This window comes from Balaenoptera physalus, assembly GCF_965194825.1.
Source record: "Balaenoptera physalus genome assembly, chromosome: 7".
NCBI lineage: Eukaryota > Metazoa > Chordata > Mammalia > Artiodactyla > Balaenopteridae > Balaenoptera > Balaenoptera physalus.
Genome location: NC_138886.1, coordinates 44,838,460 through 44,862,968, shown reverse-complemented (window position 1 = coordinate 44,862,968; position 24,509 = coordinate 44,838,460). Strand labels below are relative to the sequence as shown.

The 24,509-nt window shown below is 41.9% G+C and overlaps 2 protein-coding genes across 8 annotated transcripts in view; one reads left to right on the top strand and one right to left on the bottom strand.

Moving 5' to 3' along the window:
• NMRK1 (nicotinamide riboside kinase 1) overlaps window positions 1-3,863 on the bottom strand; it is a 39,341-nt gene extending 35,478 nt beyond the window's left edge. For 4 of the 5 annotated variants that reach the window (XR_014266102.1, XR_014266103.1, XR_014266104.1 and 1 more), the window contains exon 1: window positions 3,618-3,756. The gene's annotated coding sequence lies outside the window, so the exon portion shown is untranslated. Of the gene's footprint in view, window positions 1-3,617 lie in introns of all 5 variants that reach the window. The other variant, XM_082471118.1, reaches the window with a different exon arrangement.
• A 147-nt stretch (window positions 3,864-4,010) lies between these two features.
• OSTF1 (osteoclast stimulating factor 1) overlaps window positions 4,011-24,509 on the top strand; it is a 48,148-nt gene continuing 27,649 nt past the window's right edge. The window contains exon 1 of one of the 3 annotated variants that reach the window (XM_082471112.1): window positions 4,011-4,351. In XM_082471112.1, the coding sequence (XP_082327238.1) occupies window positions 4,318-4,351 (34 nt within the window). In that variant the 5' untranslated portion in view covers window positions 4,011-4,317. The remainder of the gene's footprint in view (window positions 4,352-24,509) is intronic. The other 2 variants (XM_082471109.1, XM_082471110.1) reach the window with 2 other exon arrangements.

The following is a 24,509-nucleotide window of genomic DNA, read 5'->3' as shown; positions in this document are numbered from 1 at the left end:
AAAGTATGTGGGAGGACGTGCATAGGTTATATGCAAATACTTTGCCATTTTATATAAAGAACTTGGGTACCTGCAGATTCTGGTATTCCTGGGTTGGGGGGTGTTGTCCAATCACTGCCACCCCCCTACTAAGGAACAGCTGTATTCCAAATTGAGTGCGATTTAGTAAGGTTTGGTTCCACTTTCATTTACTAGACTACATGAGACAAGAATGTGACTGTGATAGAAATAAAATAACATATCAAGTTGGACATCTGAGTTTCACCAGGAGCTGCACTGTTGAATATTTATCTCCATCCAAATTGCCACAGTGTATCAAGGGAACAATTACATATAATGAGTATTGTAAAATAAATTTTTACATTGTAATTTTTCTGCTTTTGAATTATATTTTACCTTATTATTATTTTTAATATGTCAGTGCAAGGCTGCCAACTATCCTTTTTTGGGAAAGGAAAGGTTGCCCTTTATCCTGAGATGGTAGCTTGCTTACATTTTTTGGTGCTAAATGTCCTTTCTCCTATGAAATCATGTTGGCAGTAGGTAGTAGTAGATTGATGTCCTCACTTGGCAAAATAAGAAAAAAAATTCATGAAACTTTGTTATTCCTTGCTTCCACCTCACCTATTTTTGGATAATTTATCAGAGCATAAATTCTCAAGCCTGGAGAAATACAGCCTTAGATATCACATAGTCCACCCCTTCATTTTGCATAAGTTGAAACTGGCCCAGACAATGGAGTGACTTGTTCAAGATCACACAGATAGTAAATGGAAAACTAGAGAGAGTTCCCTGGTGGTCCAGTGGTGAGGACCCAGCGCTTTCATTGCTGGGGCCTGGGTTCGATCCCTGGTCAGGGAACTAAGATCCTACAAGCCGTGAGGTGTGGCCAAAAAAACAAAACAAAACTAGAAACAAAACGAAACCAAGTGAGTTAACTTCTTTCCATCTTTCTAAGCTGCTAAAAAGCACTTTATTACCAAGAGCAAAGAAAGGATGTTGCACAGGTGCTGGCTTAATTGTGAGGCTCTCATGTATAATAGATGTTATTTTTATTGATGTATTATTGATGGGGTATTTTCTGTATCCACTGAGTGGCAAGGACTACTAGTCTCCTGTGCTTCTTGTCACATCTATGCGTACACATGAGGATGTTGTACTGATTACATAGCATGTAAATAACAAGTAAGTGTGGCTGAAGCACTGGAAATAGGCTTGAGGTGGTTATTTGGGTGGAAAATCTAACAATTCAGAAACTAACAGTAAGGGAGTCAAGAATCTTCTTATGAAATCTCCTGGGCTCGGGAGAGAACTCCCATGGTCAAATGCCAGTTTTTACCAAAATAGGAACCCTCACTTCTATATTAGTTAGCAGTTTTAGCCTTTCCAAGACAGTGTTTGGGTAAATATTGGGCACAGTCAATTAGCAATGAACAGGTGACACTGTGGTGAGAGGTTAGGGAATTGAGAGAAGCAGAAGCAAGACCTACGGCTGGGCTGAGTGGCTAGGGTGTGGGATAGGTATAGCAATCCCAGAAGCCATGTGTTTCAAAACCAGTGTTGGATGCACAGGGCAGCTTCAGGTGAACTCCAAGTTCAGCCCTGGCACTGTCCATCTCCACACCATGTTCCATTATTTCACTGCCTGTTGTCCCCTTTAAGAACTATTTTAAAATCACATTTAAAAAGCTTGCACTCGAGAGGTGCCAGGCTCCAAAAATACGTAGCAGTAGACTTCAATGAATGAAACACAATCTCCATCACCTACAAACTGTAAATCACTGGATGTCTCCGGAGAGACAACCATTTGGACTTTCCAACCTCATCAATCCAGGGCATCCAATTACTAGGAGTACATACCACTGCCAATCTTGTGGGATATTTATGTACAGTTGACCCTTGAACAACTCAGGGGTTGGAGATGTCAACCTCCTCACAATCAAAAATCCACGTATAACTTTACTCAGCCCTCCGTATCCACCATTCTGCATTCTCAGATTAAACCAACCTTGGATTGTGTAGTACTGCAGTATGAATTTAGTGAAAGAAATCCGAGTATAGGGGCTTCCCTGGTGGCACAGTGGTTGAGAGTTTGCCTGCCGATGCAGGGGACACGGGTTCGAGCCCTGGTCCGGGAAGATCGCACATGACGCGGAGCAACTAAGCCCGTGCGCCACAACTACTGAGCCTGCACGTCTGGAGCCTGTGCTCCGCAAAGAGAGGCTGCGACAGTGAGAGGCCCGCGCACCACGATGAAGAGTGGCCACCGCTCGCCGCAACTGGAGAAAGCCCTAGCACAGAAACGAAGAACCAACACAGCCAAAAATAAAATAAATAAAAAAAAAAAGAAATCCGAGTATAAATAAACACATGCAGTTAAAACTTGCGTTGTTTAAGGGTCAACTGTACTTTATTCTCCCAGTAAGTTCAAGACTTTCCTCAACAGCAGAGTGAATTTGCTTAGGAGGAGGAGAACAGATGAAGATGGCAAACAGCAAATCCAAAATGAGTACTTTCAATTTTTTTATACTTTTTTTAACCCTAAGTAAAATATGTTGTTGAGTCCTTTTTTCATAACTGGTATGTGTTTACTATATTTAAATTATTTCACTACTAAATATGGTACATTTTGGATTCTAAAAGAGTGAAATGTTTCAGGACTTCTCACTCATTTATTTAATTCAATATTTTGATTATCTTCTATGTGACAGGGTAGTCTTTTTCTACTATTTTTTAAACTTTGCTCCTTTTTGGTAAATGCCAAGGCTGGCGTGTTCGAAAACACAACCCTTGCCCAGTTCTCTTGGAATCACTCTGTCACTAACCCCTAGTAGAAACTTCGAAGCTTCATTTTACATAGACTCTCACGTAAAGTTTTTCTTTTCAATTTTTCTTCCCCCAAACATACAAGCGATTTATCATATTGCCTGTGCTATTTTAATTTACGCACGGTGCATTTATTGTCTGCTCCAGCCCTTGCCTCTCAGTAGAAATTCAATCTGCTAGGTCTGGGGTCGGCAAACTTGCTCTGCAAAGTGCTAGATGGTAAATGTTTTTGGCTTTACGGACAGCTGCTCAACTCTGCTGTTAGGAAGTGAAAGCGGCCGCAGACAATACATAAGCAAATGACCGTGGCTCCGTTCTAATAAAACTTTATGGACACTGAAATTTGAATTTCATATAATTTTCACGTGCCACAAAATCTGCTTCTTTTTATTTCTTTTAAGCCATTAAAATAAACTTGAAAACCATTCTTAGGCTGTACCATAACAGGCAGCAGGAAGGCCGCAGTTAGTCAACCTCAACGCTAGAGGAGTCAGGCTGTCTCTTCTGGCAGGGATCAACACCTGACCTGACCTCAGTGACTTCTCCCAACCACCTGTCCAGTCTCTGGAAGGCAGACTCCCGTTTTCAGGATTATAAGGGGGCGTGAGGGCACTACACCATCACGAGTGCACGTCCTCCTTGGCAGGCCACTTATCAGCCCATTTAGGGTGGTAGGAGTCCCAAAAGGGCTTGCAAGACACAATGGGGCTCGGACTCCAGCGCAGGAACACTCTGGAAACACCTCCAGACCCCAGGGAGTCTGCGCGGCGGGGTGTCAGGCAGGTACTCACCGGGCGCCAGTTCGAGTGCTCCCAAGCAAAGCGGCACAGGCGATTGCCAGGCTCGCCTGTCACTAACCCGCCGCAACCCCCGAAGCTCGTTAACCGAGAGGCCCACGGCCCCTTCCCCCGTGCCCCTCCCGGGTGAGAGGCGGCGCAGGGTAAAGGTGGCCAACTTAGGGTTCTGTCCCACCCTGAGCGGACGCGGCGCCCGGCTCCGGCCAGCGTTGGATGGGGCGGGACTCCGGCGAGCGTGGTTGCGCGCGCGCGCGCGCTCCTGCCCAGTCCAGCCCTTTCCCGTCCGGGGCGCGCGCGGCCAGGCCGGCCCCGGCGCGAGCCTGCGGCGCCCCCGTTCGGCTCCCGCTGGTTCGGCTGCCGCGCGCGCCGCCGTGCGCGCCGCCTGCGCTCCTGCAGCGGCGAAGCTGGCAGCCGGGGAGCCAATTAGCGCTCGGCGAGGCTGCAGCTACTTCCTCGTCTGCCCGGCTGCGCGCTCCGGACAGCTCTGTCGGCCGCGGGGCGGGGCGGGGCACTGCGCCGAGCTGCTCTGCCTGCCTCTGCTCGTCCGGCTGCCCAGGGTGGACGCAGGTCCTTGAAGGCGCACCACTGCAAACCAGACAAAAAGAAACTCTGAGGCGCCCGGAGTGCCGGCTGGAGGGGCGTTCGGTTGGCTTTTCGTGCGTGGTCTTTAGAATCAGCCGCTCCAGGAAGAGAGATGTCGAAGCCGCCACCCAAACCGGTCAAACCAGGTAAGGAAGGTGCTCGCTGGGTCCCCTGGCCGCCGCCGTGCCCTGCGCTCCCTCTGCCACTTGGCAGGGCAGATCAGGCACGTACCCGGCCCCGAGCCTCGCTTTCGATGCCACCCACCAGGGTGGGAGTTTTTAGCGTTGCTGCGTTCGCTGCAGGGGACGGATCGTTTTGGATAGCAAGAAGATTTTCGAGGAATTTTAAAAAGTTTGCTTTTAAAGAGGAGTCACCCTCGGTTTTGCAGCATTGTCATTCGCTGCAACTTTCCAGTCGACGTGATGGCTACGTCCCATTGAGATTTCCTGGAAGACAGGGCCATTGATCTCCCTTAGGAAAAAAATTAAATAAATGTCTTGAAATGTTTTTTTAGCCACTTCCTCTTTTTTTTTTTTTTTTTTCAGTGTGTGTCGCTGTCAAGTTTGGGTTCTTGACCGGCCAAAGCGAACGGGAAGTGCGCTGCTGGTAGGGTGGGGTGGGTGAGTGAGTCTCCGCAAATTGACCTCGAGATCTTGGGAAAAGCTTTTAGAAAACTGTACTCGAGCTCCTGACTAGAAGAATCTAGGCTGCGGCAGAGTAATCTCAGCTATTACTATTCAGAAGTGTCACTTTATCATGCAGTACAAGTCGTTTGCCTCCACTCCCTCAGTGAATTAGGCGAGTTAAACTGGAGAGGGTGAGCTTACTAAGTTCCTCAAGCAGCTTTCTTGGCCGATAGTCCTTGTTCATTTTTTATTCGATCCTTGGAATATTTTCTGGGACATGGAGAAAAGAGAATTTAAAAGTGACTGAGGTATTTCAGTTCAACACTGTAATAAACTCTTTCGTGCATTCACTGAGTAGGTAGTTACTGAAAACGTGGGAAATGGAAGAGAAGTGGCTTTTATATACTCTGAACTTTTTTCTTCCAATCTCATGCAACTTCATTCAGTATAGCACAGGCTGAAATTTATCCATTTACATCAAATTTCGAAGTAACCTTGATTAGGAAGGAGTAATTTCAGTGATTAATTTTTTTCTTGATTTTTCTAAACTTTAGTCAAGCACTTCAACTTTCATGATTATCCAGTTTTCTTCCTTTACCATCATACAGTGGTAGTTTCAAATCATTTTATTTGAAAATTATGTACATACTCACATATATGGCATAGTCATTCACTGAGGACTTAAATTTTGCTGGATTGGGTGTGACTTTGTTGGGACTTTGGCTCCGCTGTGAGCAATGGTGGAGAAAGGCTAGAAGTGGGCTCTGTGCTTCTTTAGATATGGAGGCTGATGAGGAATTTGCATTTTAAGTGCGTTTGTAGGAGGCAGCAGCCTTCTAAACTCAGATGTAAATCAGGACCTCAAGTAACCAACAAAGAAGAGTTGTTCTTTGATAGCTAAACAGAGTACTTTATTTCAAAGAAGGTCCTGAGAAGCCGTTCATGAGGTTTTTCATCTCTAGACGTTAAGTGATGTCTGTGCTGTAGCTGGAGGGACATCAACGTGATGTGTATGTGTGTGTTTGCCCAGGTGTGGCTTAGGGATCACACGGCCGTGGCCGTGAAAGCCCGGAATCCTAACCAATAAGGCCACCGAGGAGCTCCCTCACAAAGACTTTTTAAAAAGAGACTTTATTCTGAGTCTTGAGGTAAAGATGGGCCAAAAGATGTTGAATGAGATTTGGACTAGAATCCTCTCATTCTAAGCACGTTTGATAACCTTCCCCTGTAGTTGGAAGCCTGATGTCTGACCTTGACCAATTCTTTTAAATGGCTTATTGATTTTGGTGGTGGAAGTAAAGTGGCATAAATATTTCACTTGTTTTGGGAAAATAAATTAGTGGGACTTTGAAGAAGCATATGTCCATGTTTTGGGTTCTTTCATATTTACAGTAAAAACATCATAAAACTTCAAAGATGTCACACATATGTTGCTTATATAACACCTTTGAAAGGGAAAAGGTTTTCACCTAAAATGATCTGAAGTTTTGTATAATTTTTTCTTCTCTGAATAAATGAATTAGTTAAAGGTGAGATACGGAGTTGGCTCGAGGTATGCACATGAATAATTTTCCTTCATAAACTTGATGCTCTGTTAATACCTGATGGCAGAATAAAGTCTGAGAAACATCTTGAAAATTCCAGAATGATGATGATGATTATAATAGTAATAGTTAACATTTATTTGGCCCTGAGTGTCAGGCACTGTGCCAAGTACTTTGTATGCTCTGTCTCATTTAATTGTTCTAATTTCCCTATGAGGTGGATCCTAATATCCCCATTTTATGGATGAAATAGGACTTAGTGAGGTTAAATAAACTTTGTAAGGTCTCAAAGCTAGGAAGTGGTTGGTTTGGCCTGGGAATGGAACAAAAGCCTTAACTGGAGTCTATGCATTTTGGGCAGAGAAACCTGTGAGGGTTCTATTAGGTTGGACCGGGTTTACTTGGGCAGCCACGTTTATTAACTTATGCAGTTGTATTATTTGCATTTGCTTTGTGTAGCTCCCCTCTTTAACTGGATCTGTATTAGACTATTTGACACTTAAAATTGCTTTTTAATTTTATATTGGAGCATAGTTGATTAACAATATTTGACACTTTTTGAGAGTAGAATAGTCTCTTGTTTCTTTGTAACTGCACAGCAACTAAACTTTGTATGTGTGGCAGTTACATAAAAAGTCTTGATACATAATAAAGTCTTTGTCTAGAAGAAAGCAGGGGAGACTGTGATCGGGCATATCTTGTAGCTTCACATTAAATAGCAAAGGCTGGAGGCAGTGTCCATCAACAGGACTTCTGGAAGTAGAGGGGTCCCCTCCCTCTTGTGTTTTCAGCATTCCCATGGTTTGACTTCAATGGGACTAAGTGATGAGCTTTTCTGACATGCCTCTGTAAGGGAGAAAAAAACTTTTCCTCTACCCTCTTAGGTTTGATATCTAGTTACTGTGAATTAACTGAATTAAACTAACAAAAAACCAGATTAACAGGAGGAAAAGGCATACAACTTTAATAGATGTTTTAAATTTTATGTGTATAAGGGCTATACAGAAAAGAAGTGAAAATCCAAAGAAGTGGTTAGACTTGGACGTTTATATACCACTTTAACAAAGGGCAACACATTGTAGAGAAGTGACTAAAAGGAAAGAGGCGTTGAACTTCTGGGGGAGTAAATTGTGGGAAGGTAGAGATATGGGGAAACTAATGGAAAGTAAGAGTTATTTTGGTAAGGTTTACTTATGCAGACTCATCTCTGTGCCATCTCTATCCCTGGTGATAAGGGTTCTTCTCCTCTATCTTTAATGGGGGCCCTACAGGAGGAGGATACCTTCATGGGGAATTTATGTCTTGTTTTCAGGCAGATGGGGAGGGCTCAGAGTTCTTCCTGTGTCTGCTTTTCCTCAATTGCCTTCAACTCAAAATAATCCTTATGCCAAAGTGGCATATTTTGGGTTGACATTTTCTGATCCCCTTCACCTCATACTTCACGTCCAATGAAGACCATCGCCAAATTTGTCCTTACTTGCTTAATGGCCAGGGGAAGCAAAATACATGGGGGTGAGGAGAGGGAGAGAGAGAGGGGGCAGACACACCTTTTTAGTGGGCTGGTGTGAGCTATTAAGTCAAAATTCTCTATTGACTTGTCATTCATACTTCAGTAAAGCTGGGGAAAAAAGATTATCTATCAGATAAATTAAAGGACTTTGGGAAAAGAGTTTCAGACACCAGTATGGAGAGAGATTTCTGATTCTTACTGCATGGTACTCTATTGTATTTATTTAACCAGACCCGTATTAAAATGTGCTTCTATTGTTTCCACTCTTTTGTTATAACAAATAGTGTTACAACAACCCTGTTGCTTACCTGTGTGAGTATATCCACAGGACAAAGTCCTGGCAGTGGGATTGTTGTGTCAGAGGGTATGTGCATTGCCATATTCACAGACGTTTCCAAAATGCTCTCCAAAGAGGTTGTACTAATATACTTCCCTACCAAAAATGTGTGAGCACGCCTTACACAGAAAAATTACAACGCATGTGATAGGAGATATTAGCAAAGTGTGGTCAGAGGTCTAGGAAGTACAAGGCAAGGAGCTTGAGGAAGCTGAAAAGGTGTCACAGAAGAGGGGAAATTTAAGCAGGGTCTTGAATGCTGAGTAAGAATTTGGTAGGCAGAAAAGAGGGAAAAGTCGTTTGACGTGGACAGAAATGAAATAACTTGAAATGATGTCCTGCCCACGTTTGATTGACTGCATACGAGCTGAGCTTCTCTCACAGGAGCCAGGGGGATTTGGTGTGGAACTGTGAACCAGAGAAATTTGTTCTGAATTAAAGAGAAAGCCATTTGCCTAGTGTAGCAGGTTGTGGAAAACAGTATTGCTCCACACAGAAAGCAAGTATTTGAACGTCCACATGTGAGCCATCTACTCATGTGCTTATCTGTTTGTTAGAGTGTTAACAAGAGCTGTGGGTGGTAGTTTGCAGAAATGAGTTAAAGAGGGCCACAGCTTCAACTCACTTACACAAGTCACTGGTGGGACAGCTGAGGTCACCTCCTTTTTATTAGTTCTTGCCAGTTGTTTCCCACTCACTGTTTGAGTATCTGTAGAATTTTTAGAAAGTTACAAGGCAAATCCCTCAACTTACTCTCAGGGTAAGAGTTAGGGGAGAGTTTTGTATTTGTGCATTTTGATTAGCATGTTCAACTTGTTAGCATTCCTTAGAATTTGATAAATTACCTTGGTTTTATATTCTTGGAATGAAAGAATGTACTCATTCTTTTCTTTTCTTTTCTTTTTTTTTTTTTTTTAATCCCCCTGTGGACATGAATTTATTAGAGGAGCCAGGTCAGAGTGGGTACAAGTTGTAGGTTGAGAGGAAGGGGCAGGGGGCATGGGCAGCCCTGCCAGCCTGAAGCCAAGAAGACAGGAAGCCGGAGGGGGCTCAGCCAGTAGAGCACTGAGTCAGCAGGCGAGCAGACAGGCTGTTCTTCACCCTCCAAGTGTCAGGGCCGAGGGCAGAGCAGCAGCTTCGAGAGGGCTTGGAGGATGTAGGTGCCTGGCTCCAGTTGCGGCTAGGTGGGCAGGACAGTGAGGAAGCCCCCCACCCCAGGGGTCTTCAGTGCAGCAAGAGGGCAAGCCACAGAGGGGACAGTGGGGTGGCGAGAGGCCGGGGGTCCCGGGCTTGTGGGGAGGGATCTGAGGGTTCCTTCCTAGTCTGGTGCTCCTGTTTCCCAGGGAACCTAAAAGCAATTTAAATTCAAATTCAGGAAGACCCTAGAGACCCATCTAGGGTCTCTAGACCAAGTTGATTCTCTTGCTGGAGGGTCTGCCTCCAGCCTCTTACAATGATCTGAAAGCAGCCCCAGAGAGTCTTTCTGGCATCCCTACACTCCAGGGATTTTGGTAGGTTCTGAGAAACTCATGGGTTCTATTTCAGGATTCTCTCATCTAGGAGGAAAGGCTTGATTCAACTCATTTGTATGAGACAAGGAAATTACTTCCACTTGGAGAGTGTTCTGGAGTGGCTGTACCTTCTTGGAATTTCTTGACCCAATCCATGCTTAGGGGGAGGACCGCTCCAAATTCCAGCTCTCTGAGCATAGATGAGGGCAGCTAGAGGCGGAGAGAAGCTCCTCCAGGCTTTTGGCACAGTTGGCAGGTATGTCAAGACTCCAGATTTGGAAGATTCCACAGAGTCTCATATTTCCTTTCTTGGAAACCAGACTCTTAGGACTATCTCTAAGATGTTGCTTATCCATGTTTACAGGGTTTGGGGGCTGCTTTCTGGGCCCATTGTTTTGATGAGTCAGTGCAAGTTTGTTGACAGTAGCCCTGGGAGGACCTAAACTGGTTTTTCAGGCAAAGAAACTGGCTGGGAAACATAGCAACAGACACCATTCCCTCCAAAGTTCGTTTCTGAACGGTATAGCAAACCCGAGATAGTTTTCAATGTTGTTTTTCGGTTGAGGAGTAAATCATTCTCTGTTATTCGTCTGTACTCAGATTCTAACTCTAAGACGCCCAAGCAGCTGCTAACCACAACCTGGGCCTACGTTAAGCAGAGCCGTGAAGTGGGAGTCAACCGCTTCTGGTGACTGCCCACTTCCTCTTTCAGGGAGTCTGTCCCATCCATAGGGCTGCTTCTAGTTCTTGCCTAACACCTTGCCACTCTTGAGGGCCAGCTCTATACCTAAATATTGGGTCTCTAAATGGTCCCTAGGACTTGACACTGGTTTAGTAGGAGCTCTGTTCTCCATAATGGGTTCCTGCCCATTTCCTGATTCTTGGTTGGTACTGGGTCTCTCTGATGTTTTGACATCTAACCAGGCACTCTCTTGTTAGCTGGCACTGGGATATCTGCTGCCCTGAACCCTTGTCATTCGCTTGCTTGGACATGTGCTCCATGTTGTACGGCCCTTTGGCTAACACACCCGTGCCTTTCCAACATGCTGTGACCTTAAGATTGGCGTCGGTCTGTGTCTGCTCTTAGATGGATTTCCCCTGGGGTGCCCATCCTTCAGACCTAACCTTTGGCAGACCTGAGTGCCATAGCCAGTTGTTGTTGGAGCTCTGATTTTGGTACCTCTGGGACCAGGGCCACATGCCCAGAGAGCCTTATAATATCCCGCTCAGGACCATCCTGGTTTTCGTTGCTGACATCACCTGGAACTTGGTTTCCTCTTCTCTTAGTTCCACGGGCCTCTGAGAATAAACTCTCTGCTTCACATCTGATGAGCAAATTCACCTGCAGTATTAAACCAATCATTGATTTATCAAAATCCCCTTCCCCAATGTGCTAAATAAGCTAAAAGTAAGATTCCTGAGAGAGAAATTTGCTTTTCAAATGAACTAGTCTTTAGTAATAGGAATTTAAGCATAAAGATGGGCTAATTAGGGCAGATATTCTAGGACCAAGCTGTGACCTGGAGGAGAGGGATGCAGAATATAGTAATGGGAAATGGACATTAGTTTTGGGGTGAAGTTCTGGTCCCAGTTTTTTTTTTTTTTTATTAACTTGCTAGGTCACTTTGATAAGCAGTCCCTAGACTACTCTGGGCCTCAGTTTTTCGTTTGATTCTAAATCTGATTCTGAATCTTTATTGCCTTAGACTGACTTTTCAGATAATTCCCCAAACTTCTACATGATTTCATCCTGTGCTTTTTATAGAGCCCCAGGACATTTTCGATAAGCCCTACCCACCTTCCTGCCAGTGTTCAGTGCCACGTGAATGCAAACATGGAGGAATTAAATACTTTTTAAAGGCAGTTCATAAATCCAGATTTCTATGAGAGGGAGAGAGAAAGAGAGAGAAGGATGGGAAGTGGGTTAGGGTGGGGACATAATGTATTCTTAATTAGGTCTGATCTGATTTCAGTTAGGTCTCTGGCTACACAGGGCAGTGGAGTTTTGGGTTTTTTTTTTTTTTGCAGCCGCCTGGAAGGCAACATTGGGATGGCTCTGCAGAAATGTGTCTGGGGTCTGCATGCACGGATTCCAGTAAGACCCTCACAAAATGTAGCCATCATGTGGACGTTTATGTTTGGAAAATGTATAACATTAATTATAACTCAATAATATCAGCTCCATAGATTTGAGATCTAAGAATATATCTTTGGCTAGTTTTGTTTTTTGTTTTTTTGGGCTGTGTTGGGTCTTCATTGCTGCACACAGGCTTTGTCTAGTTGTGGTGAGGGGGGCCTACTCTTCATTGTGGTGCGTGGGCTTCTTGTTGTGGTGGCTTCTCTTGTTGCAGAGCACAGGCTCTAGGTGCGCAGGCTTCAGTAGTTGTGGCATGCGGGCTCAGTAGTTGTGGCTCATGGGCTCTAGAGCGCAGGCTCAGTAGTTGCGGCACACGGGCTTAGTTGCTCTGCGGCATGTGGGATATTCCTGAACCAGGGCTTGAACCCATGTCCCCTGCATTGGCAGGCGGATTCTTAGCCACTGCGCCACCAGGGAAGCCCTTTGGCTAGTTTTTAGAAATTAATTCTCTGTGTAAAATACTGTTCAGAATCCCCTTTTCTCCTTGTTTTTTTTTCCTGTCTTTATTGGAGGTGATAGTTTTAAGCCATGAATTAAAGTTCAGACCTCGCCGTATAGAAATTCTCACATTTCATTCCAGGAAGGAGGGTTTTCAATGCTTCTCTCTAAAAGAGGATTGATAGTCTTCCTCTAAGAGAGTGGTTCTCAGCCCACCCATCGCTCTGTCAGTTATGTAGATCTCACACAAGAAACCAACTTTTTAAAGAAAATAACATTTACATGCTTACAGGTTTTCTGATATAATGACAGTGTTAAGAACATAGAATTGTACTGATGGGAATAAGTTTTATTGCTATAACTTTAGAACTCACACACACAAAATTTGGTTCAAAGTTAAAAATTATTATTGTGCTCTTGAGTGTTAATTTTCCACTAAATATCTTTAAGACTATAGGTAAAGAACTTCAATTTGTTAGGACAGATGACAAGAGAAGGCGGGGTACTTCTGCATCTGGACAGTGGGTACTGAAGGAGGGCAAATTCCTAGTAATTATTATGAAAGCCTGCAATTTGGATGACCGTTGCATATTGGTGGAAAGCCACTGCCCTAGAGAGCATGGAGTTTTCCCTCTTCTGTCCCTGTGGGCAGAGAGGTTATTTTCACTGTCTACCCATCCACATTGTAAACAACAAATAGTTCTGCAAGCTCAAGGGAGGGGACGAGCGGTATTCCTAGAAGTTTAAGAACAAATTCCAGTGTCTCAATACTTTGCCTTCCCCCATGACCCTGTGTTGATAAAAAAGAGAAATGATCTTCTGGGCATCCATTAATGAAAAAGAGTTAAGAAAAAGTCCAGAGCAATTTGCAATCTCAGGAGTAGGTGTGAAAGGTGCCTTGGGCCTTCTAGTGGCTGAGGTTAGTCACTGAAAGTAAGTGTAGAACCCTCAGGAATGTTATCACAGCTCCCGCCCAAGGCCTTGAGAAGAAGGGAGATTTTCATAAGAATGGTCCTGTAATTACCCTATGTTAATTATAACCCCAGAAAACTAGAGCTTTTTGTTTGTCTCTCTCTAGCCTTGTCCTTCTCTAGGGGAAGTCCTAAGGACTCCATTCTCTCTTCCTCTCTTCCTCCTCCCAACAGCTGATCTGGTTTGGGAAAATACCTGAACATTTCTTGGGGTTAAGATTCTCCCCTGACCTTTTCCAGGAGTCACTTGGTCTCTTTGGGTCTTCCCAGACCTTCCAGTTGTAGCCCCTCCTTTCCATAGACAATCTTGACTTTCAAGACCAGGTGAGTTGGGCAGAGGAACTCATCACCTAGGGCATCCCCTTGCCAGGGCTGAGTCTTCAACAATGCCAGGTCTGGCCCTGGAATGGCCGATGGGCGTAGCTTCCACTAGAGGTGTCATGTCCAACATTTCTGGGGCCACCGATCAAGGCTCACCACTTTCATGCCAGGAACGTGACCCTTCGGAATACTTCATAAACCTTTTGAAGGAGCACTGTTGTGTGACTTGAGAAAGGATGCAATTAGGGAAACAATTTCCAGTTTAAAAGCTGTTGTCTTAGTGAGTAGATGATCTTGGAAGGAATGAATGTCTTAGACATCTTGTTGGTTTCCTATAGATGGCCTCTCTGAACTCAATTTCCTTGTTTTGGTTCTGTTATAATTTTGGATAGGGACTTTTTTTTTTTTTTAACATCTTTATTGGAGTATAATTGCTTTACAATGGTGTGTTAGTTTCTGCTTTAAAACAAAGTGAATCAGCTATACATATACATATATCCTCATATCTCCTCCTTCTTGGGTCTCCTTCCCATCTTCCTATCCCACCCCTCTAGGTGGTCACAGAGCACCAAGCTGATCTCCCTGTGCTATGCAGCTGCTTCCCACTAGCCATCTATTTTACATTTGGTGGTGTATATATGTCCATGCCACTCTCTCACTGCATCCCAGCTTACCCTTCCCCCTCCCTGTGTCCTCAAGTCCATTCTCTACATCTGCATCTGTCTTTATTCCTGTCCTGCCCCTAGGTTCTTAAGAACCTTTTTTTTTTTTTAAGATTCCATATATATGTGTTAGCATACGGTATTTGTTTTTCTCTTTATGACTTAATTCACTCTGTCTGACAGACTCTAGGTAACCATCCACCTCACTGCAAATAACTCAATTTAGTTTCTTTTTATGGCTGAGTAATATTCCATTGTATATATGTGTCACATCTTCTTTATCCATTCATCTGTCAGTGGACACTTAGGTTGCTTCCGTGTCCTGGCTATTGTAAATAGTGCTGCAGTGAACATTGTGGTACATGACTCTTTTTGAATTATGGTTTTCTCAGGGTATATGCCCAATAGTGGGATTGCTGGGTCATATGGTAGATCTATTTTTAGTTCTTTAAGGAACCTCCATACTGTTCTCCATAGTGGCTGTATCAATTTACATTCCCACCAACAGTGCAAGACGGTTCCCTTCTCTCCACACCCTCTCCAGCATTTATTGTTTGTAGATTTTTGGATGGTTTGGTTTGTGGTGGATAGGGACTTTTTCAGAGTCTCTCATATGTGCTGCAGAAGAAAATTTTAATTCTTTTTCTGAACGGAGAGGGGCTCAGTTTCAAGGTTATTGCTTATTCTTTGCCATCTAATTACTTTTTCCTGTTGTGTTTGATAATATTTTTCACACATCCAGAGTTTGTATTATTATACAAGAGTTCTAGGATTAACTAGAAATAGTAAAATGCTCTCGCTACAGATTTGACCCCTGTGTGTCCTTCCGGTAAGCATGAAGTGAGTACTTTACTTAAGCTCTGTTCTATATCTCTAGAGATTCTCTTATTCTTTTTTTAGATACAGTGTATATCTTTGTCCCTATATCAGGTTTTAAAGGGGTTCTGCTTTAAATCAAGGAAACATTTTTATCATCATGTTATCTTGCTAGCCTGTGTCTTTATAGAGGGCTAAAACCATTTTTGTTGCTGTTTTTGCAAATTTTTATTTCCCATGTACTAATTCCCAAGGAATTAGTCATTCATGAAGTCTGAAGTTTAAGCTTGTCCATTTATTATTTGCTCAAATTAAAAAAAAAAATCTCTTGAAATAAAATAATTTCCAAGGCCATTTTAAAATATATGCTGAGAATATTTTATTATTGCAAGGAGTACCAGATACCTAAATCTGAAAAATTTCCATTTGGTCTCTAAACACTGGTTACACACATTCATACGGTAAACGTAAGGATAAGTATTTTTGGTGAAAAATTTTTCATTTTTTGAGTGTGTGTGTGTGTGTGTGTGTGTGTGTTTCCTTGGTCCTGATGTGCAAAATATTTCTTAATGTGGGTATCAGAAAAATTTGAGAAATCTCTAGCCCATCTGTGCTCAGGTCCCCAGCCTAATCTCTCACCATTTCTCCTGCCAGGCTTCAAGGCACATTGATCTACGTGACATTCCCAGGCCACCCTTTCTGGCCTCCAGCCCCTCTGTCTGTATACTGCTCTGTTTCCCAGGTCTGCCCTACCCTGTCGCCTGCCCCTCTTTGCCACTCCTGTCATTTTTCCAAAAACAAAGTGTGTGCCCTCTCCCATACAGCCAGCACTGACCTAAGAGTTTAGCCACTGTCTGTGTTGCTTACATGATCCCTGTATTCTCATTTTTGTGAGCATACTTGGCATTACAGTTGCTTGTCTTTCCACCAATTCTTTTTTATTGGTAGTGAGATCAGAGAGTCAAAGAGGACAAAGGAGGGGAATTCCCTGGTGGTCCAGTGGTTAGGACTCTGCTCTGCTTGCTGAGGGCCCAGGTTCGATCCCTGGTTGGGGAACTAAAATCCCACAAGCCGTGCACGGTGTGGCCAAAAAAAGAAAAGGACTCATGTGAATAAATACTCTGCCGATAAATAAAGCACACATAATTTTTAGGTTGTCCTTCAATAGGGCATTAAAAGAGACCGTGTTTTCCTGGTTATGTATGGGATTTGTATTCTTTGTAGACAATTAAGAAAATAGAGAAGAAAATAAACATGACTCATAGTTCTACCACCCAGAGATTACATTGTGATGTTGTTTCCTCCCAGTTTTTCTTCTGTGAATATCTTTATTTTACATAGCTGATTGTATGTATAAATTACCACCAGTGATATTATATTTACATAACATAAGCATATCCCCCCAAAGCTAATTTTTTTAAAGGTCATGATAAATCCTTTTTTTTATTATTGCTGTGGTAACCTGTATAACAACGTATGTATATATTTACATGTTCATGCATTTCTTTTTTTTTCTGTAATTCTATATTCATTGCTGTTATGGACTGAATGTTTATGTCCCCCCAAAATTCATGTATTGAAGTCCTAACCCCCAATGTGATGGGGATGGGGCCTTGGGGAAGTGATTAAGGTTAGATTGGGTCATGAGGGTGAGGCCCACATTATGGGATTAGTGTTTTTGTAAGATGAGGAAGAGAGATCTCTCTATCTGTGCCTGTACGGAGGAAAGGCCATGTGAGCACACAGTGAGAAGGCAGCCGTCTGCCAGCCGGGAAGAGTGCTCTCACCAGCACCCAAATTGACCAGCGCCTTGATTCTGGACTTCCTGGCCTCTAGAACCGTGAGAAGTCAATGTTTGCTGCTTAAGCACCCAGTCTATAGTATTTTGTTGAGGAAGCCTGAGCTGACTGAGGACGATGACTATAGGTTTCAAAAATGACAACTTAAAACTCTCATTGAATTTTTTAATAGCCACTAAGGGATATAATATTAGATGTTATGCCTTGTTTGCTTAACAAAAGCATTTCAGTTTCTCTGCAGGGGCCTTGTAAATGATAAATTATCTAATATACAGGATACATAGGGTATATATATATAATATAGGATATATATATCTAATATACAGGATATATATAATATATAAGGTTTTGATAAGGCCATCTAGGCAGTGAAGATAAAAACTCAAGGAATAAGGAATAAGGTAAAAATGTATAGTAATTAATAAAAGCTAACACTTATGGGCACATACAACACCTCAGGAACTGCACTCAGTACTTTACATATATAAATTTGTTTAAACCCATTTAATCCCAGCGTGCCAGCATTAAAAGCTCAGATCTTTTTTTTTTTATTTTTGGCTGCTTTGGGTCTCCGCTGTTGCACCCGGGCTTTCTCTAGTTGTGGCGAGCGGGGGTTACTCTTCATTGCGGTGTGTGCGTTTCTCATTGCGGTGGCTTCTCTTGTTGTGGAGCACGGGCTCTAGGCGCGCGGGCTTCAGTAGTTGTGGCATGCAGGCTCAGTAGTTGTGTGGCTTGTGGGCTCTAGAGCGCAGGCTCAGTAGCTGTGGTGCACGGGCTTAGCTGCTTCTCGGCATGTGGGATCTTCCAGGACTAGGGCTTGAACCCGTGTCCCCTGCACTGGCAGGCGGATTCTCAACCACTGTGCCACCAGGGAAGTCCCCAAAAGCTCAGATCTTTTGGAGCCACATCCAGAGTGTTTAGAGCATGAGCCCTGGAGCCAGACAGCATGGGTTTAAACCTCATCTCTCCCGCTTCCTAGCTGTGTAGACCTGGACTAGTTACCCCCTCTAACCTCAGTTTCCTCAGCTGTAAAATAGTCTTAATAAAGTATTTATGTCCCAGGATTGTTTTGAGGATTAAAAGAGTTGCTGCAAGTCAGCACTTTGCATGGTGTCTGGTCCGTGGTAAGTGTCCCATAAATGTGAGCTTAAATGGGTCATTCACTTTTAGATTAGAGGTTCCAGTGTTAGGGAATTTTCTATTTCAGTCTTGGATGTATGGACTCATTTCCCATAGAACGAGGCCGAGCCCCAGACTGCTTGCGGGGCCAGTGAGAGGCAGACCCATAGCTCCTCAGGTTGTGACATATGCTTCTTTGGTCTGACTTGTCCTTCACAGGAAAAGGGGGACCGTGGGATAGAGGGCAGCAGACTTTTTCTGTAAAGGTACAGATAGTAAATATTTTAGGCTTTGTGGGCCACAGATGGTCTCTGTTACAACCACTCAGCCCTGCCATTGGAAAGGGGAAGCAGCCGTAGAGGATACACAAATATTGGCTCCGTTCCAGAAAACTTTTATTTATGGACACTGCAGTTTGAATTTCAGATAATTTTCATATGTCATGAAATATTTTTTCTATCCTCCCTCCCTCCCTCCCTCTCAACCATTTAAAAATGTAAAGCCATTCTTTTTTTTTTTTTAAATCTTTATTGGAGTATAATTGCTTCACAATACTATGTTAGTTTCTGTTGTACAACAAAGTGAGTCAGCCATATGCATACACATGTCCCCGTTCTTAATTCTTAGCTCACAGGTTGTACAGAAACAGGCATTGCTGTCATGAGTCAGCCCTCAGACTCATCTTGCCCTTTTGCAGAAGGTGCTGTGGCCTTTTTTCTTTAAATTCCAAGGACTGAAATAAAGAGTTTTCTTCCATTCTTCGCCCCCCCCCCCCCCCCCCCCCCCGGTCTCCTTGTCAGACTGACTCTGCAAGCAGGGTGTCTTGAGGTGAAGGGTTTTACGGGCCATTGCTCTTTTGTCTAATTTTTAACCAGTCAAGACATGGTTGGCAGTGAGCTTGTCTTTTGAAATTTTGAACCCTGCTCTTAGGGACTTCTATGTTATACCGCAGAGAAGAAATAAAAATAACCAGCAGATATGGCCCCTCAAGATGTGAAAGTAACCAAGTTTGCCGAAAGGCACTGCAACGTATAAGCAAAGGAAAAAATGGATAAGAAAGGCACACTGTTAATAAACAGAACCCTCTTGTCAGAAAACACACTGGCTACTGTTTTTAATGAGTCTGCCATTCCTGCAGCTGCAATCAAGACACGTTTCAAATTCTTTAGTGTTTTTTTTTTTTCCCCTTTGGATTGCATAGGGTGGAAGCAGGGAAGAGGTGGTACTGGAGTAAGGAGAGATGAAAACATTACGTTCATAGTCTTTTTTGTTAGTTATAGCCTTTAAAGGTATATGCAAATAGAGTTCTTTGGATTTGATTTAATTCATCCAAGAATATAAGTATGAGGGAAGAAACTTATTCTTTACATTGGAAACTCTTGGACATTGCTCTACTCACATGATGATTTTCTTTGCAAGAAAAACATTTTATTTTTCAAGAGCACTGGGCTTTTGTGGACTGACATGAATAGAGATCGTCACCCTGAAGCCTGTTCTGAGCTGACCACCTCATTTATGGGCGTTGGAATCCACAAAGCCCAGGGGAGCCCCGTGTTGGCCTAACAGAGCCCAGCTGTTTCCTTTCACCCCAGCAATGGAAATGATGACCTTGACTCTTGGATACTACCACATAGACTCCTTCTGTTTTGTTTTTGAGCGGAAAACATCCTGTTTCATCGTGCTTGTTTAATGGAATAATTTAAATATGCCTCGTAGAAATAACATTAATACTTTTACTTACCCTGAGACACATTTTTTTTCATACCCACAGGATATAAATTAAGATTAATACTCCCTGCATTCGCTTAGATAAATGTGAGAAATATATGTACATAGTAAATTCTTATTTTTCTATAATTTTTCCTTGTTCAAATAATTCTCTTCCTCATCCTTCTTTTTGATTGGTTATAATTATCTAAAATTGGTTATAATATCTGCTTTTGGGGGTGATGGGAGAATATTATATTTTATATGCTAGCTGAATTTTGAGATTCATAAAGTAGAAGAGTATTACCCATTCTTTAGAGTCCTGTAACAAATTTCTAACTTGATCAGATAGTCTAGAGCAGTGGCTTTCAAACTTTCTTTGACCTTGACCTCCAATAAGAAATATATATGTTTTACTTAATGACCTGGTACATTCAAACACACACACACACACACACACACACACACACACACACACACACGAGCATAAGGGTACACAGAAGTTTACCTTCCCCTCATATTTCTTCCAAAGTCTGTCATTCAGCTTTGGATGACTGACCAAATGATGGAATGCCTACTTCAGTGTCACTTTTGGCACACCAAGACTTCTGCTTGATCAAGGATAGTAGATTGCATAGATATCCCTTATGCCATGCCTGTGATGCAAACAAGGCATGCCATTTGGATTTACTGTTCTCTTAATATTCACTTTGAAAGATAGGTACATACTCTAAATGTAACTTAATTCGAATGTCCTCTTTGTACTTTATATATGAAAATTCTCTCAGTCAACTGAAAGTATAAATGTACATTTTTTTATTGGAGAATAAAATATTGTGATAATTAATGATGATTGTGAGGCTATGAATTTTATATGTCCAAATGTTATTATATAAATAGTAAAAATCATAGGTGTGGATTGACAATGTTGAGAGAATACAGCCCCTAATAATTTGGGGGAAACAATTGTCTCCTTTGTGGGATTGCTTTCAATGAAATTGCATCACCAGCATTGAGCAAATCTTCAAGCCCAGGAGATGAAGAGGAGGTAAGTCTTGACCTCAGTCAGTTTCTATTAGGGAGGAAAGACAGCTTACTAACTTGGTGGCAAAATCATCATCAGAAACAGCTATACTGGCAGAAGTAGCACCATAATATCTTGCTTTTACACAGACCTCATTTTAGAGAGAACATTTATTTAGTTTTGCAGAAGTTTTATCAGGCTGCAGTTGACAGTGCTGAGGAATTATGGTTCCTGCCCTTTTATATCAAACTTTAAATATGGGTCTACCAGGATTTTTAATAATAAAATTGTAATCATAATGAATTTTTGAATAAAATTTCAGATTTATTCTTCTTTCCCAGTAGTTCATTCTGTAAAGGCAACATTTAGCTTTGGCAAATGTTGATTTTAATATTTGGCCATTTGGCATTATGCTGAAATGTGTATTTGATAAATTTCTAAAATAAACATTCATTTCTGCATCCATCTGTCCAGTCCTCCTAGTGAAACAAAAATTTCACAAAGCCATAATTATTTCTGTTATTTACAGTGTACTCTGGTCTTTTCTGTTTTATTTAATATTTTTAAAAGCCACTAAATTAGTTTTACCATCTACTAATATGTCATGATCTACAGTTTAAAAATGTTGAGACTCACTGTACTCTGGGGATAGTGACATTGTCTGGGAGGGGTCATCTTTGTGTGCAATATAAGGATGGTTTTCTTCCTCAGAAATGCATTTAAGATCTCAAAGACATGTTAAGACATAAAAAATGAATTAATGCTACTGCCAAGTAATTTTCTATAGTGGTTGTACCAGTTTACACACCTACTGGTAATGTCTGAGAATTCCAGTTGTTCCATATCCTTCTTAACACTTAGTGTTGTCAGTGTTTTTAGGTTTAACTATCATAGTGGGTGTGTAGTAGTTATCATAGCCATTTTAAATGAAGTCCATCTAAAATGTCTCATGCCTCCCAGCATTTTTCAGCAGAATGTAAATGAAATAGTCCATCAGTTACAGATGACTAAGTTCTGATGTTTTGAATAGTCATTCTTCTTGCCATTTATGGTATGTCTATCCATTGTGGTGAGCAGTCCGCTTTTAATGCTGTCGTAGTGGCTCACTCTAGAAGCTTTTCCTCCACTCTTCCACCAACAGAGAATAAAGTAGATTAGAAATTGCATGTTTGAGTTTGTAAGCCCCAAGTCCTTCTACGTGCTACTTCAGGGCCTTGGTGGTGCAACAATACATATTCTTTTTGCAGACCTCAGAAACAGCAAATTCTCTTACTCGTTGCCTGTTCGAGACCCCATCCCAGATCCCCTTCCCTCTATCAGCCTCAATTGCTATGGACAAGGATTAGTTTATTGAAGTCGGGGGTGAGGGGAGGTGGGGAGGTGGTAGTAGGGGAAGCAGTCTGCCTAACTCCAGAGGAAGATAGTGTTTGACTGATGACTAGTGGACTCAGCCTTTCACTACAGGGTCTAGGTGGGGTTGCAAAGAAAAGAGAAGGGTGTGCCTGGCAAGGAGAGGAGCCAGCTGCTGTTGGTGTGGTAGGAATTTGCTTATCTTGCTTATGTTAGGAGGCCAGCCCTACTGAAATCCTTAACACCATTCACATGCTAGTTCATGTTTATGAGAGTCGCATAAAGCATCAGGCAAAAGATTGGGCCTGTTTCCAGTCTTAATTCAGGGTGAATTCCAGGGTGACTTCAGGTAATTCATGCCATCTTCTCAGTTCCACTTTCTCCCTTCGTTGTATGTAACCAGACTTCTGTGAGAAAATGATCAAGACGGAGGGTATCTGAAGAAGGCATCTAATTTAGCCTCTCTGCATATACAAGAACACAACTATTTTACGTTGTGAATCTACCTTCATTAAGTATGTTTGGAATTGATCAGCGCCTGCTCTTGGTGATTTATTAGGATGGTTTTTTTGTTTGTTTGTTTTTTGGATGTCTGCAAGGACAATACTGTAGAAACACAGAGTACCCTGATTTTTTTCCCTTTAGTACTCTGTGTAAACCTGTGCTATAGAATATTGCACACAGTTGAATTAAATATGTTGTAAAAATGATCAGTGTATTAAGTATTATTAATTACTATTCTCTTGAGAGGCTATATCCAGGGTTGGCAAACTAATCATGAAAGTCATCTGTTTTTCTTCTTTATGCTATTCTTTGATAACTTCTGCCTGCTTCTTTGTATTCTTTCATTTCTACTTGACTCAGCTTTGAGAATGGAATAAATTAAGGCCTAGAACTTTTATAATATATGAGTTAAAAGGGACCCACAAGGGGCTAATGTCCCAACATTAATTGATAAAAAGGATCGTGTATGTGAAAGTGTTTTCTACAGCATTACATAGAGAGAGTGTTCCCTCGTATAATGGCCTAGAGGGTTGCCTGATGTTCTCTGTTTAGTATAAATCAAGATGCAAATAAATCTCCAACTTCCTCTTAAGTTGTGAACATTTTAAGTAAGACAATCACAAAAGATACAGTTACAAAAATCAGCGGCTTAGTCACACTCCAAGTTTTCTTTTTCCAGGTTTTAAAATTTATACTGAATTTTATCTAAGCTCGTTAAGTTGACATTGGATCTTGTTTCCAAAATCATACATAGCCTGTCTCATCCCTGCCCTTCCCTCAAAGGAGCAAGAAAATTCTGTCATTATTGAGTTTGGTCATGAGTGGATGCTTCCTTGTGTAACTTCTCTTTGGAAAGTTTGAAGTAATCAAGATAGTTAATCTCTCCTCTCAGAGAGACAGGTCAGCAGAAAATATTTCTCCTGGCAGCTCCTCCTTCCATTTAATGTTTCCTTTCTTAGGCCTAAGGGTGTGGGGTAAAAAACAAACTCCAAACAAAAAAGAGTTTTCACTTTTGCTTTTAGAAATGGCACTAGAATTCAGATCGCAAAAATAATGTTTTCTTGCAGCCACACTAAGTAACAGGGGATTTGAGCGGCTCTTCTATATTAGGGCATTTAGAAGAAAGAATGATTCCCACCCCTCCATACCCCCAGTGAAAGTATCTTTATTGTTTTCATTGATAATAAAAGTAATACACGCTCAGTGTAATAAATTTAAACAATGCGTGTAAAGTAGAATGTGAAGATTCCCATAATTGGTGTTTTCACTCAAGATGTTTGTGTGCTGTCAACATAAATAGATGGTACTTGGCATACTGTTCTATAATGTGTGTTTTTTTTTTTTTCCACTGAATATTTTGCAGACTTTTTGCTACATCAGTGCCTGTGGGTCTGTCTGCAGCATTCTTTTTAAATGACTTTATCATATGGTTGAATCAGAGTTGATTTACATAGTCCCCTCTTAATGGACATCATGTCATTTCTCATTTTCTGATGTTCTAAATTTGTGTCATTCAGTATGCTAGCCACCAGCCACTTGTGGCAATTTAACCTTATTCAAATTAAATAATGTGTAAAAATCAGTTCCTCAGTAGTCATATTTCAAGTGCTCAGTAGCTATATGTGAGTAGCACAGATGTAGAGCTTTTCCATCATTGCATAAAGTTGTATTGGACAGTGCTGTTCTAAACTACTGGTTTTCAGACTTTTTTTTGAGTACATGTTTCCTTTATTCATCCATTCTTCATTCATTCAATAAATAATTATTAAGTGCTTCCTATGTGTCAGGCAGTGTGCTAGGTACTTGGATATATCATTCATAAAACAAAACACCTACCCTCATAATGCTTAACATTCTATCAGCAAAAGGTTTTGACTACTCCCAGTAAATGTATTTATAAGTTGTATATGTATTCTATCATGCCGTTA